General features: G+C 34.8%; 1 protein-coding gene across 3 annotated transcripts in view; it reads right to left on the minus strand.

The window, feature by feature from the left end:
- Positions 1–1860: 1860 nt before the first annotated feature.
- Positions 1861–15649, minus strand: part of SLC12A2 (solute carrier family 12 member 2) — a 62431-nt gene continuing 48642 nt past the window's right edge. Inside the window, exons 19-27 of one of the 3 annotated variants that reach the window (XM_084504420.1) lie at positions 13421–13500; positions 11931–12068; positions 11210–11257; positions 9553–9675; positions 9269–9380; positions 8736–8822; positions 7156–7291; positions 5651–5718; positions 1861–4804 (exon numbers count right to left, since the gene is read on the minus strand). In XM_084504420.1, the coding sequence (XP_084360546.1) occupies positions 4669–4804; positions 5651–5718; positions 7156–7291; positions 8736–8822; positions 9269–9380; positions 9553–9675; positions 11210–11257; positions 11931–12068; positions 13421–13500 (928 nt within the window). In that variant the 3' untranslated portion in view covers positions 1861–4668. Of the gene's footprint in view, positions 4805–5650; positions 5719–7155; positions 7292–8735; positions 8823–9268; positions 9381–9552; positions 9676–11209; positions 11258–11930; positions 12072–13420; positions 13501–15649 lie in introns of all 3 variants that reach the window. The other 2 variants (XM_084504419.1, XM_084504421.1) reach the window with 2 other exon arrangements.

The following is a 15649-nucleotide window of genomic DNA, read 5'->3' on the forward strand; positions in this document are numbered from 1 at the left end:
CCCTTCACCACCCGCCCCCTACCCCGCCATCGACGGTTTAACGGCCGCTGCGAGCTTCCCGCTTCCCGCAGCAGCCAATAAGAGGAGGAGGGGAGGCGGCCACAGCCAATAGGGGCGCGGGGTTGGCGGGAGGGGCGGGGCCAGGCTGAGGGCGGCTCGGGTGGGGGAAGGGGTGTTTCGGTGTTTCCAAGTTGAATCCCCCCCTCAGCCCGCGGGGGCGTTTGGTTACGCACCCTGCCAGGGACTGAAGTCCATGCTGCACCTACGATAGAGCACAGGGCATCATGGCTGAGCTGAGCTCAGGGCGTTTAAGGCTCGCGTTTTAACAGAAATGCGTTTTCAGGAGGCACACGCTGCTGCTTCAGCATTAAGTGATCTCCTCCAGAAGTTAACAAAGTGATTTCTACGAGCTTGTGTCTCCCAACACAGCCATCAGCTCATATCAAGCTAACCCCATCTTAACTCTGAAAATCTCTTCGCTGCCCCTCTGTCAAGAGCAGTAAGAGATTTGATAATGCACTGCTAAGTTTTCTGAAATCCAAACCTGCTATTTTCACCCTGCACCGAAAGAAGTAAGGCAGTGCTAGGGAAGCACCATTCAACACCTACACAGCCACACAGACTTTAAGCCTGCAGCTGAAAGTAAAGCAGGTTTTAAGTACACAAAGGCAAGATTTACGGGATCCCAGAGAGGTTATATGAGAACTGTAACCAGACTGACTAAGGTGAAAAGAACCCTGCTTCCCCGTTCCACAACACAACAGCTAAGTGTGTAGTATGATCATTTATTTAATTTTTGTAGGCAAGTGATGAGAACAAGCTTGGCCTTTTTTTTTTAAAAAAAAAAAAAAAAAAAAAGGTTGTAAACCATATGTGAAGTCACTTTATGAATTCAGCTAATGGTACTGATTATTTAGATCAACACGTTCTTCAGCACATGTAATCCAGAGAAGTCATCACATACCATATCCTGTAGCTCTTTTACCAACCAAAAGATAGGTTAGAGCCAACAGGATAGAAGTTTGCAGCATACTCTAAAGAAGAGTCCCTTTCCACTGGCCTCCAAAATCTCCCTCTCAGGGCCCACCTTTACATATATGGGAAAGATACTTAGGGGTTAATCTGTCTTTAATTTACTAATAATTTCAAATCACTAATTTTTAAATAACAGTTAACAGTCATCAAGCTGTACTAGGAAACACCAAAATTAATGAGCTTAAGAAGTTCTTTAGTGATTGTAAGTATTATCTTATATGAGAACACAACTTTACAATTTGTAATTTTGCTTTCAAGCTTACATTTCACAACTAGTTCCTAGCTGAATATATACAATGCAGTTAAATCCAAGCTTGTCTTGCTTACAAGTGGCTTTGGCACTGAATGTCAAAATTATTTTCCCAACCTACTTCCTCACATCCCAATGGATTAGACTCCCAATGTGAGTTAGACAGTCTTTCATAAGTTCCACATGTAATAGGAACAGATTTTCTGATACTACTATTCCAGTTTAAACATACTGCATATTGCTGATTGGTCCCCATTGTCTGTTCTGCTCTCTAAAATTTCACATAAAGTGTTGGTTGCATATGAAAAATAATCCTTCCAGCTAGTAGTGGCAACCATACCACCTGTGAATGAATATATATACATATTTGTTATACCTTTATTATACCTTATACCTATATTCCTCTTAGTAATAGTCCCATACCAATTCCACAATAACAGGTAAAATATCAGATGTATACAATAAGCAGATCCGTGTATCAGGTAACATTTTCATAACTATTACTTGGTTAAATTATGAGCACAGTTCACTATCCTGCACCAATAAAAGTTTTTTTTTTAGACAAGACAGTTGTATTGAATTCACTTCCTTTTATTGCAGTGACATCCCCATGGTACAAAGTATTAACTGCAATAGTTACGTTAAAACATTAGAAAAGCATTTGTGTGTGACAGTTACAGTACAGTATCAAATATTACATCTTCAAACCAAGTGGGTCATTACCCACTAACGCTCAAATCTTTAAATTATTTTCAGTTATTTTTAAATATGTAATGTCAGAAAAGCATATAAAAAGAATGTATGTAAAAGTAAACCTAAATACAAATAGAGTGAGAAATAAATAATTGATTTTCACCAGCTATTGCTGACTTTCTAAACCCATACTAAGAAACCTAATCTATAGAAAGTATGAATTTTCATGTGTCAGTGATACTTCATTTTTCAAGTAATTAATGATTGGAACATAACTAAATTTGGCGTCAAAAATCAAAGCAGACGTCGGAATGACTGCCACTAACTGACATTTGTTGCTAACAATTACTATTAACTGTTGAAGTTTTAGTGTAGCAAATAATCTGGAAACTTGACTTTGTGCCTAGTGTTAGTGGACTTTTGAGAGTGCATATGTGAAAAGCATCCTACATATTTCACAGACATTACCCTAACTATCCCCATATGCATATTTAGATATACTTTATATAATTTTATACACATATATGAATGTATACACACACTTCATTTGGTTTCTGTGTTACAGATCACAAGCAATGGTTTCCTGAATGGGCAAAAAAAAAAACACATTTAAATAAGTGTACCTGTGCACTTTTTTTTTTTTTTTTAAGATAGCAGCACTAAGTCCATGCCTTACTGTCCATCTGTTCAAAGTAATGTAACCCACAAAACAAGAAGAAACATGGCAATGATTCCATATTCACAATGTGACATCCATACTCCCCAACAACCATGGTAAAATCTGTAATAGACACAATGATTATTTTGATTTCCACCCCATCACTTGGGAGGAAGTAGCACTTTTACTGCAAACTGTCTTATGTTTATTTTAACAAGCTGGGTTCATGCTGGCATCAGTTATCTCACACTTAGCAGCAAAACATGCATGTTCTTGTTTTTTAAAGTGAAATGATTCAATAGACTAAATCCAATTGATAGAAACAAATGGAAAAAAAATTGCAGTTCAACAAGAAATTGACAACAGCATATACTGCATTGTGTAGAGTATTTTTTTTTTTAAATCTTGAATCATAACTTGAAGGTCTACCTTGCCACATAATGACTAATTGCTTTGTCCTTCAGAAAGAAACCGGTACATTTCAATTTGATCTCATATTTAGTATAATACAACTTTTCTGTGCATCCTTAAATGAAAGTCACTGAAGCACTGGTAAACTGATCCAGTAGTATGTCCAATCCTAATATCAAAAGCTTGTGAAATGTTTTTAGGCAATCCTTTCTATCCAAAATATATAGGAATTTAAAAACAGTTCACATTTTACCTTTGTATAAAGGCTCAAGTGTAATTTCTTGTGTAGGTGTTCATAGTAGTAGACTAAATTATGAAGTTGTCAAAATACACAATGAAAGGGCATACAAGATTGGCAGTTTCTTGATTGAACATAGAAAATGTATAAAGTAGAATGTATGGAAAAAATCTAAACTGGCAGATGATCAAACCTGAGTATCTTTTAATAAGACTAAGTGTATTTTCTTACAACTTGAATGAATTGACTAAAAACATCTCCCCTGGTAACTAGTGGTCCTTTTAACCATTTGTTGAAAAATGCGAGAGAACCTTAGCTTTTGCTTTTTATATCAGATAGCAAGATTCCACATAGTGTTTACTGTTTTCTGTTAGATAGTATCACATTGCTCACATTATCCCCATTTAAGCCTTAAGTTGAGTTTTGTTTCAAACTAAGTTGTAAGTGACACCAAAATATTAATAGGCCAAGAACTGGGACAGGTTTTTTTCTTTCTTCCAATTCTTCAGGAGATAAATGGCCTTAGTCTGTTAAGATGAATTGCTTCTAACTACAGCTATAGATTTACACAGCATCCTTCACAAAGTCAGCTAACCTTAGCTGTGTATTTCAGACTAGTGCCAAGGAAGTACACAATGTCAAATTTGAGAAGAGGATCCTCTGACAATATAGTTTTATTTTAACTGTTTAGCTTTATTTTAATTGTTACAAAATTTGGTAGTACAGAGTCCTGACATCAGGAATTTGTCTTAGTTCAATTGACCTGCCTCAATTCTCACCTTTAAATCTAACAGATATAATAATAGTAACAAAAAAAAACCAAAACTTTCTGACAATAGAAAACACCCAGTACTAAAAACTAATAGCTCAATGGAAGACTGAAAAGCAGCATTCATTTTTATTGTAATATGGAAGAGATTAAAAACCAAAGGAAGTCTGATCTAAAGTCTTAGTTGAAGGCAGATTTTGACACATTCTATAGAAATTTACAAAATAGGATGTATGTGGATGAGATTTGGTTAATTTCAGAAGGCACCTCAAGGCTAAAAGGCTTTTATAAATCTATAATCCTTTCATTGATTAAAAATAAAACACTTTTATTGCTGCTATTCAAATAGCAAACAAAAAACTTGTCTTGTTCTTCAGTCTAACAAGGAATCCTCCCCCATTAAGCAAGATAAAATTACAGAAAATATAGAATAAACTGAAGATGTCACAACTTTAGAAATACATTAACTTTCCTTGTGTGCTTTCAAGTCAGTGAAATAGTGAAAGAAGAGTCACTTTTTGCCTTTGTGATGTTAATAATCTATAGACAACCTCAGTCACTCTCCCCGGGCACTGAAGTACCATGTCATCATAGCTGTCCCCTGTGCAGTACTCTTAGGAATAGAAGGTAAGAACACTCTGATGATTCCCACGAACAAGGAGAATTGGTGGCAGATCTTTAGAAAGAGCTTCTAACCAGGCCATGTATAATGCACTAGAAACTGCACCTTTTCGTGCAACTGGCAAACTCCTAAAATACACACACAAAAAAAAAAAAAAAGAACAGTTAAACCTGTAACAAATACAAGTCGTATCAAATGAAAGCAAAAGTATGATTCTGCAAAGAGATAGATATTAAGTCAAGTTTCCTAAGCTTTTTAGTTTTTGCTTTTTCCTCAGAACTTAGTTAATGAGTTAAGGAGCTTGTTATCTTAAGCACTACAGGATCTACTCACACCTCACTTTTGGCTTCTCACCACCATCTAATTCAGGCAGGATTCTCCTCAATGAGACATACATGTATATTTAAAGACTCCTGAGGATTTTAAAATACTGCTTTTTCTTATGATACTAGGTTGGATGCAGTCTAATATTCTTAGTCTCTCTTTTTCTGAAGCATGTCATACTATTTTCTTTCAAAACAAGAACTACCGGAAGTCTGTTTTCCTACTCAAACTTTGCTTGTGGTATCACTTCATAGAGCTCTGAAGCAGCATCCTCAAGGAAATCAGTGAAAAAAACACATTGTGTTCTGCTTGTTTATTCCAGAAGTAGTTCCATGGAAATCCATCATCAGACAACACTGCTACCGCTATCTACACAGATCATCTAGAAAAAAATTGAGATGAAGGGCTTGAGAAAGGTGGGGATAGTTGGCATGCAGGAGTAGAACCACTGTGAGAATCCCAAGCTGCACCAGGAATGTGGAGGTAATTATCTGAAGTAGCATATCAGAATGATCAGCTCTGAAAACCTCCTTGAGTATTTTTCCATACTTCAATGCCAAGCCGGTCTTTTTCCTAACCTGTACTTACACATATTTACAGTACACACAATTCTGCATCAATTAAGATAATAATAAAAGTAATTTACTTACATGACAATTATGTTAGCTGTACTTGAATGTTCTTTCAGCAACTCATTTAGCCTAATCTGGCGGTAAGTCTGTAATTAAAATGAAACTTGTTAGGAAGATCCTCTACAGAAACTGCAAAAAAATCATTTAATCAATGTAAGAACAGGTATAGTTAATTGGTGTTAGTCATGTCTGGAAAGCATGTGCTTGCCCCTCAGGTTGGCATCTTGCTTGCTTTCCTTAAGTATCTATGTTTCCAAAGCTAGGAGAAAAGAAAGCGGTAAGCCTAACGTGCGAATAAACCAAGTACCTTCTAAACTAAGTTTAAGATTGTTCTTCTAATGATACCATCCCTCTGCAGCTGCTGGAGGCAACCTCTCTTCAAGGTTCCCTTAGCTACCTATATCCTGTAAGCTCAGAGCAAGGTGGTGTTACTAAAGTGAAGCCCTTCTCCATAATGTATCTCCTTATTTAGTACTCCGTCCTTTCTTAACATCTTAAGCAGCTCCTCCCCTTCCTCCTACTGATGATTTTTCTTAGTTTGTATTCATATAGCCATTTTTAGTTCTTTTATGTCAGCTAACTTGCAGCTATTTTTTTTATTTTTATCTATTTATTTATTTATTTTTTTACAATTTTGCTGTTCTCATGTCAGCAGAAGTCCTGCTAGCCTGCTGGATAGTGTTGGCAGAAACAAATCAGCTATCAGGAGACAAAAGAATACATCACTGCTATTATCTCATTGAAAAAGTGTTTTGAAGGTAAGGCATAAGGAACAGCAAGGCATCATGCAGTTCATTAATTATAAAGTCTTTCCTCTAGTCCCTGCATAATATGGGGTTACAAGATCCTGCCCTCAGCTGCCAATCTGAACCTACATGTTAGTTATATCCCTGCTTTTTACACTTACAATGCAGTGATTCCTGCTACTTCTCTACTGCTAATCCCCACAGAGGTTGTAAAAATCCAGATAGGAATACAAGAAAAACGTGAAAGTGAAAAAAGTGAAGAACTTCAGATCACTGAAGCTTTAACCAGTCTTTTCTTTAGATACATGGGTGTATCTGTAGTATCCTGTTACAGGATGCTGCCTGAGTGCCCTCCACAGAAACACTGATGGAAGAATGAGGAATGCCTCTGATGTCTACAGTGCACAACCATTTGAGAAAAAAAATCAAACCTTTAACTGCTCCTTAACAACACAGTTAGGTGTGTGTTGGTTTTAAATAACGAAGCACCAAAGGGTAGTCTGGGCTCAACTAAACAAAACGTCAGGAAGAGCTTAGTGTTCTAAATGAACTGCTAAAACCTGTGGGATATCAGTTTAGAACCTGCAATGACAAAGAACAGAAACAGTTTGTTGTTTTTTCACTGTGCCCCCTTCCTCAGCTGTTTTTAGATGCTGTTTTCATAAAAGCTGTTATGAAAGAGGTAAAGCAAGAATCAGTTCGACAATATCACATGCACAAATACAGTAGAAAAAAAACTTTACAATGTTTAACATAACAAGCTAAGGAATACAGAACCTTTGTTTTATAAAGCTCAAGTTCATTATCTGTTATCCTCCATGGTTCATCCTCCTTCATTTTATCTGCAACTTCTTGTTCTTTATCATCTTCATGAAGTCTGAAGGGCTCTATCATTTCCTCAAAAGCTGCAATACTGGAACGATTAAATGAACAGACATATTAAAATACATTTAACACTGGTCTGTATGTCAGCAATGCCTTTCATTCTATTAGAAAGTAAATTTTAATACCACATAAAAATGAACAAACTATTTGCACACAGAATCAGCTGTGCATAGGCTATACAAAAGATAAAGGCAAACACTACAATGCGACATGCAATTAGTGACATCTGTTGAATTTTTACTATTCACTGCAGAAGTTTTGCTAAATAATTTTACTGTAATTGTTCTAAAGCTGAAGATACTAGCTTAGAAAATGTATATTAACAATCACTAACAATAGCTTCTTCCTGATTAATTTTGAAATAGGAGTTTATATGTCACGCAGAGTAAAAAGCACTGGACTGCTTTATGCCCGATGGAATAAGCACTTTTGACACTTTTTCCTTTCATAAAGAATACAAGGTATTCACCATCTTCTGTAGTTGCTAATTATAGTTTATAAAGTTAAAAAAACTACTACTACTAAGTATATACTGTAAGATCATTAAGTATAACACCTAAGCTTCCATGCAGTTATAGTAGTCACTCCCCCATGACCATTTTCAACCTGAGGTGTTCCTGTCCTCAGGTAAACTACCATGTTATAAGAGTCTTTACTGTGTTAGTTGACACAATGACTTCACCTTCATTACAAAACAAAAGCAAACTGCTACTTTTTGATAGAAAAAAACAAAGCGTTAACAATATTCTATTGTACAGCACAGAAAATATTACAGATAAATCTTTTTTCTAGTTAATTTACAGCTATTGTTAACTCCAACTGGATTTCTTAAGCAGCTTTTGGATTTATTGTGGAAAATGTTTCCACTGAGACAACTAAAAATGCTCTCAGAAGAAATAATTTTCATTCACAGAGGTTATTCATGAGTTCTCTGAAATTCTACAGCCTCAACTTCTAATGCATAATTGAGAATTAAAATTAAGTTTATGCATTTCACAGCAGCAGACTCCGAAGAACAAAGACATCCAAAAGTATAAGAGTGCCAGAAGTACTCCACCAATTTTAGTTACTTGATATGTTGTATACAACTAGCATTTTTTAAAAATGGAAAATCAGTATCACATGTACAATCATAGATGTCAATGTGAATTTAAAACAAAAGGAAGAAAAATAGACCAGGCTATTTGAAGACAAGACGTCGTTACATATAAGCATCCATGTAAGACTAAGTCCATTTTCCTACCTGCCTGCATTTTTAAGTTTAAGGTCACAATCTAAGGGCAAGAGATTTAAAAATACATAAAAAGCAAAACTGTATATTCTTGAGTGTAAGAGTTTCTGCTTAGTTTATTTCCTTGATTTTCGTGAACATTTAACACCAAATGTTATTTCAACATAACTATTCTAATTCATGAAATAGATCAAGAGCTCAACTAACAAATGAGCTTTTTTGATTCTGTTTTGAGACTTACTTTTCTTTCTTTGGCTTAGTATTAATATCTCCAAGAACCATGATATCTGAGAAGTCTATCCGAAATTTGCTGAGTAGGGTAGCCATCCTGTAACAGAAAAGCAAACCTTTATGCATGTTCAGATTTGTAATTATTTAACAGGGTAAGCAGGTAAGAAAAATAGCTTAAAAAGGTAACTGAAGTGTTAAATTGTCTGAATAATATTATGCAAACCTGACTTACAGCTATAAATCAACAACACACTATTTATTTTTTTCCAAAATAAAGTAAGAACTCTCCCTTAAAGCTCTCCCAAACAATATTTAAGAAGAGAAAACATTCGTTTCAGACAATGCTGCAGAAACAGTAGTTTAACTTGAGGTAACACATCCAACACAATCTGGTGGCAATGGAACTTTCTTGAAGAGCAAGAATAGAATATGGTTATATCTCCACCAAATAACAATTGAAAGAAGGCTACTCATAAGAGCAAGCCATCTACTGTTTAGCATGTTCTTCTAGCATTTAAATGAGAATTATAAAGGTAAACTTACGCTCTTCTATCATGATCAATCCTGTTTATTTTTCCACCAATGAACACTCTGATCTTACAGTCTTTCCATTTTTTCTTGGTTGTAATAAGATATGGAATCAACAGTGTCAAACCTGCATTTTAACCAGAATTTGAGAATGTATCAGAAAACACAGCGTCATATAAGGAGTTTAACAGTATGAATTTGTAACCTATATATGAACTGACTGAAAAATAATTATTAGCAATTAATTCAAAATCACTTATTCTTCTGAACACATGCTTTAGAAGTATTAAGTATGTTACCTCCGTCGTCAAATAGCCACCAGACATCAATATTGTTTTTACCCTGTTTCTTCTGAAACTGGGTACTAGCATCGAGAAGTCTTTGGTCAGCCACATTTAAAGGAGAAGATGGACTCTTTGAATCTGGAAAGAAAGTGTGATGGCATTTCATTTTTAAAATGTTTTTCTTAGTAACCCCTAAATTCAAATGCATTGTAACTTACTTGATTATAACTTCTCCAAATTATAAAATAATTAAAAAACAACATTAAAACTATTTTCCCCAGACTCCACTATTGATTAAGTGGATATCGATTGAGCTGTATTTATGGAGTCTACAAACTCCCTAAATTAATTTTAGTGGTTAAAGATTTAAGCCTCCAATTCATTTAGCACACGTTTGACAAACAAAGAGATTTGCAAGATTTTTATACACATTTGCCTGGACATTAACATTTTGTACATACTTCATAGCATTCAGTAATGCGCTGTTGCTACGTCTTGTAGATAAGTTTCAGGGAAATTCTTATCTTGATGCTAATGTAAAAGGAGATAGCACCTCCTAAGCACTGTTCTTTCTTCAAATCCATTTTACCTTTAAGTGCATGGATGAAAGAAGAGCTAATTCATCTTTTTACAAAAGATAGGATTCCTTAAGTTAGTTCCTTGCATATGCAAGGCTCTGAAGCACAGACTATTTTGTGCAATGAAGTTATTGGATTTGCTGAGAACAGTACAATATAAGCATTTTCAATGAGATTATACGTTTTATTTTATTTTTTTAATAATTACATAATTTATTTGTAACTCCTTTCCCTTAGTTAAAACCTGAATTTTAACAAGAACCAGAAGTTTGTTATTCATCTCAGTTTTTATTTTATTAGGATTTTTTAAACATAGAGTACATCTGTGACTGATCTGTATTAATATTCTACTTCACTGTAGAATATTAATTCTACAATTCTACAGTTAATTTTTTAATTCTACAATTAATTTATATTAATTAATATAAACACACTGGAACTTCTTCCAAACTGCCATCTTGTGGTTCAAGATGTAACACCACTTTTCATTACTGCTTATGTATGCTTATTTTCATAACAGCTTATGGCTTTTGAAATTATGAAGAAAACATGAAAAAAGTTAGAAGCATCTTTGGTAAAGCAAAAAAACTGTGCTTAACTCTCAAAAAAGTTTGAAATAAACCAATGAGTGAAAACTGTTTAATTCATCTCTGAAAATGCTGTTTATTTAAATTACTACTGCACGTTATTTCAGATGTTAATCTCACTGACTGGCTGTATTATTCTTTGCTTTGCAAGCTATTCAGCAATTCTGAACAGAGCAACAGCTATGGCTTTAGAATATTTCTGAACATACTGGTGGAGCTATTCCACTACACCTAAATCAAGTAAGGACCCAAACAGATACATCCATATCTTAGACAGATGCGTGATCCCTTCTCAGTAGCAACTTCTTCTGGTAACTTCCAAAAGCTTTATTTTTCCACAACCTAATCCCTACAGATGAAGCACATTCCCAATCAAATATGAAAAAAATTAAGCTTGCGTGGTTGATATTTTTCTATCTCAAATGTATGTGTTGAAAGGAGTACAAAAGGAAAACTGAAATTAACAATGCAAAAGAATGATTTAACAAAAAGGTGGAAAATGCCTGCCTTTTTTCAACAGTGGTTGTGTTGAAGTCTTTCCATCCTCTTCCTCCTCTGGAAGATTTTTAAAGATACAAAATAAAAAGGTTAATTTCCTTTGTGATGAAAATACTACTAGTCTATAAAACAAACAAAAAGAAAATAAAGATGTAGAATGAAGTGAATTTTCATACAAAGAAAAACACAGAGTCCTGAGAGTTATGTCCCAAGAACTGATTTGTATTTTTTAAAAATAAATCATATTTCTCACTCAAATTCTTAATTTAAGGTTTTATTTTAAAGAGAAGAAAGTTGGTTATTGTCATATGTCAAAGAATCCTGAATGATTTGCATGTCTGTTAACATGCATATAATAAAATGTTCTAGTCTGAGGTAAAAAGCACCTTCATTAAGTTAGCAGCTTTAAAAATCATGCAATCCACAGCTGTGTGGCCTGATTCTCAAGCAGTTTTTAATGGCACTCAATCTCATTAACAAAAAGTGTATTGTAGATCATAATCCACCACCTGTTTTTATTTAGGTCATGAAGATTTATTTTACATCCAGTAGTCTCTAAAGCAATATATGAGTTATTAGGTATCAACAGCTAGAAAAGCATGACATGCTTCTCTGTTCCACAAACACAACAAAAACCTTTTTAATTCCTTGGGAGGATGAAAGGGACTGAAGAAGGAACAAGGCAGAAAAAGAGTAAGAACTCAAATTTCACTGCTAACTAGGAAGTTACCTTTACGTAGAGCAGGAGTTCTCTCACTAGATGATGGAACAAAAGCTATTGAAGTGTCTGTCTCAGCCTTCTTGCTATAATCCACTTTTATTATGACATCCTTGGAACATGGAGATTTTTCTTGGGATGATAGTAACTCTTCTTTGGGAAAGCAAAGAACCACATTATAAATTACTTATTTGTCCCAAATGGAGTAAGACAGAGGCATGTGACTACTGAGGTGGTTTGCAATTGGTTAAACTGCACTGCAACTAGTATGCTGTTATAAGCAAAAAACAGCAAAATAATATATACAAACTGTTTCAAAGTACAAAGAGGCATCTCTTCTGAACAGAGCTTTATTTTCCTGTTACTTCCTTCACAGATTTTGAGTTTTAATTGCATTACCACAGGCTAAACTTAAAACAGAGCTAACTAATATCAATTCCCTGGTGGGAATGACAATCATCATGCTTGCACTAATTACCATTATAATAATTGATTTTTTACATTTTTTTTTTCCCAAAGTGTAGAACTGTGAAGACACAGTACATCTAGCATAATAAGATTTGAAAATAGGAGCTAAATAGTTCCTATTAGCTAGAATTATTTCACAAGGTAGCAAACATTTCCTTCCTTTGAAGGAAACCAAAAGCCTCTTACAAAAAAAGAAGATTTTAGAAGCAAAAACACTAAGTACATGAGACAACTGATGATGCCGGAGTATTATCACCAATCACAGAAGACCAAACAGTATGAATCTAATGTCAAGATGCCTTAAGTTTGAAACGTGTAGTAAAGGTATTGCATTTTCTACTGTTAGATTGTGTTACACTACTTATAACATCTGACATCAAGATCTTCTTTTTATTACAACCATAAAGGAAAAAAATGGTGAATTATTTTCCACACAAAAGGAGAAGATTGTAAACTAACTCCAAGTAAAGGATGAGCTTTACACAAAGACCAGAAAGTCTCACAGCTTTTTTCCAGGATTGGCTTCAACAGAGCTACTCGATAGCTGCCAGAGCTGAAGCAACCTAGGAGTTGATGGATATCAGTGAACACAAAGACGTTCCTCGTGCAACTCCAAACTAATGGCTGACTACTGTTGAGGTCTCCAAACTACATTGGGGTAGGAGGGAAGAAGGGAACACCTTACACCTGACCCAGAGTATCTGATCATACAACTCAAGTTGCCTTGATGCCAATTTGGTAGCCTCTTTGTTTCAGTAAAATAGTAAATCTTTGGGAAGCAACAGCTTACAAATACAGATAATTGAAATGCACAGAAAAACAAGTTCTGTTGTTAAACATGTGTTATTTTTATTACATATTTCAGGCTTACTCATTTCAATGATTTTTATTCTGCGAAGAATAGTTTTTTTTTTTTGCTTTTTTGCATTTTTCCATTTATTTTTTTTCTAAATAATTTATCTTAATTAGTGTCTTCATGAAATAGTATTAAAAGGGAAAAAAATACTTATAAGCTAAAGAAAACAATATCTTACCTTGTCCCTGAAGGTGGGAAATGTCCAAGCCCTCCTTCAGGCGAATGACAACCACACCATACTGAATGTCAAAGGCATCACTAAACAAAACAAAGCAAACATTTTAGAACCTCTTCCTTCCCAAAAGATCTACTTTACACACCCTCTGTGAACAGATTTAGTTGTTTATATGTTGCCATTTAAGCTCTCATATCACACATTTATGTAATAATTTAAGTTGCAGTTCCACACCACCAACTGCAGGTCAACACCTTATCTTGAAAAGCAGCACATTAAGTATTTCTATTTCCTTTTCCTCTCTCCCTTACATAAAACAGTGATTAAATAAAAGTAAACCACTGTGCATTAAATAAAAAAATAGAGATCAACTGAGATTTGCAGAGTTGGCAAGATACATTGGGAACTATAAATATTGATGTCAGGAGAAACATCAGATTTCTTTTGAGATCTCCTTCATCTGAGAGTTATGAATTTCCAGGACATCTGGGTATTAAAGGAAGCCATAAAGTTTTAAGTCATAATCAAAATAGTTATAAGTTTGCTATCACGTGCTTATTTTGATTATATCTAGAGGGGAAAGAATTTGCTCCTTTAAAAAAGAAACTAAAAGAAAAAACTTCATGATTGTAGAAACAAGCAAAAGGACTGAATAAAACCCTGGATTAAAGTCTGAGTAAAACAAAGGACAAAGAAATCCCCAAAATATGAAAAAAATATAAACTTAATCTACCCTTTTATGATATTGTTTACATTAGATATTCAGAAGAAATTCTTTACTCTGGGGGTGACGAGGCACTGGAGCAGCTTGCCCAGAGAAGCTGTGGATGCCCCATTCCTGAAGTATCCTGAAGAATCACCATTCTGTGATACAGTTTGCATTAGTCGTATAAATAAAGTCTTATAAAGAAAAATCAGTCTTAAAAATACTTCTGAAATAGTTGCTGTAATGAAAACTCCACATTATTCACATGGACAGAAATTCCACAAGATTTCACTGATTGAATGCTTTTCATCAAGTCTTACTGATTTTAAAGAGAACTGTTCAAAGTATCAACATTTTATTGTTATGGTTGTGGCTTGGATAGATCTAGTTTTCTTTGTAGAGGCTCAGATGATCCCATGTTTTGGAATTTTAATGAAGATAGTGCTGATTACACACCAATGTTTTTAGTTGTTGCAGAAAAGTGCTTACACAGAGCGAAGGACTTCTCAGCTCCTCATGCCACCCTGACAGCAAGGAGGCAGGGGGTTCACAAGATGAAGCTGGGACACAGACAGAACAGCTGACACAAATTGGTAAAAGGGATGTCCCTATACCACATGTTGCCATGCTCAGCAATAAAAGCTGAGGTAAGGGAGGAATGGAGTGATGATGCTTTTCTTCCCAAGAAACCATTATGCATGATGAGCCCTACTTTGGTGGAAGTAGCCGAACACCTGCCTGCTGATGGGAAGCAGTGAATGAATTCCTTGTTTTGCTTTGCTTGCAACTGCAGCTTTTACCTTACCTAGTAAACTGTCTTCATCTCAAGCCATGAGTTCTTGCACTTTCACCTGATTGCTCCCCATCCTGACAGGACTAAACCACAAGTGGTCATATTGCTTTTAAAGAAAAGTTTTCAAAATATCAACATATTTTATAATAAATATAAAAACAACAGACTGGTGGAAGTTTTGTCCATTAGGGGACATTTTAAATTCATTACTTAAATTTGTTAGGTCATTACATATTAAGTATATTTCTATTGTGAACTTTAGCAACATTTCCCAGGAAATTTCTGAAAATATGCTTGAAATACAGTGTTTACTTCCTAAGGTATGGGATGTGGAAAACCACACTTTGTAGGTCCTGAGAGTTCTTCTAGTACAAGCCATTCCAAATGAAATTAGGAAAAAAATAAAAAGAACTAACCAACACGATGCCTTATTTTTTCATTGCATTTGGTTCTCCTGCTTTTCTCTTAAGTAACTGGGAGAACATGTGTTTGTGCGTGTGTGTATTTCCTTTTCTTATCTTTGCCTGTAACCCCCTTCCCAACTTTCTTTTTTAGGCATAGTAAATTATAAATGTAAAGCACTGATAGAACAAGTTAAACAGCATATAAAGAAAACAAAAAAAAAAGTCTCTACATAAGTGAGAAAAGCTAGTTCTATTTTTCTTAAATTTTAACAGCGCAAGTCATTGTATTATGTTTTTCAGCCAGAACTGGACTGACGTTCAGTACTGGC

This window comes from Aythya ferina, assembly GCF_964211825.1.
Source record: "Aythya ferina genome assembly, chromosome: Z".
Lineage (NCBI taxonomy): Eukaryota > Metazoa > Chordata > Aves > Anseriformes > Anatidae > Aythya > Aythya ferina.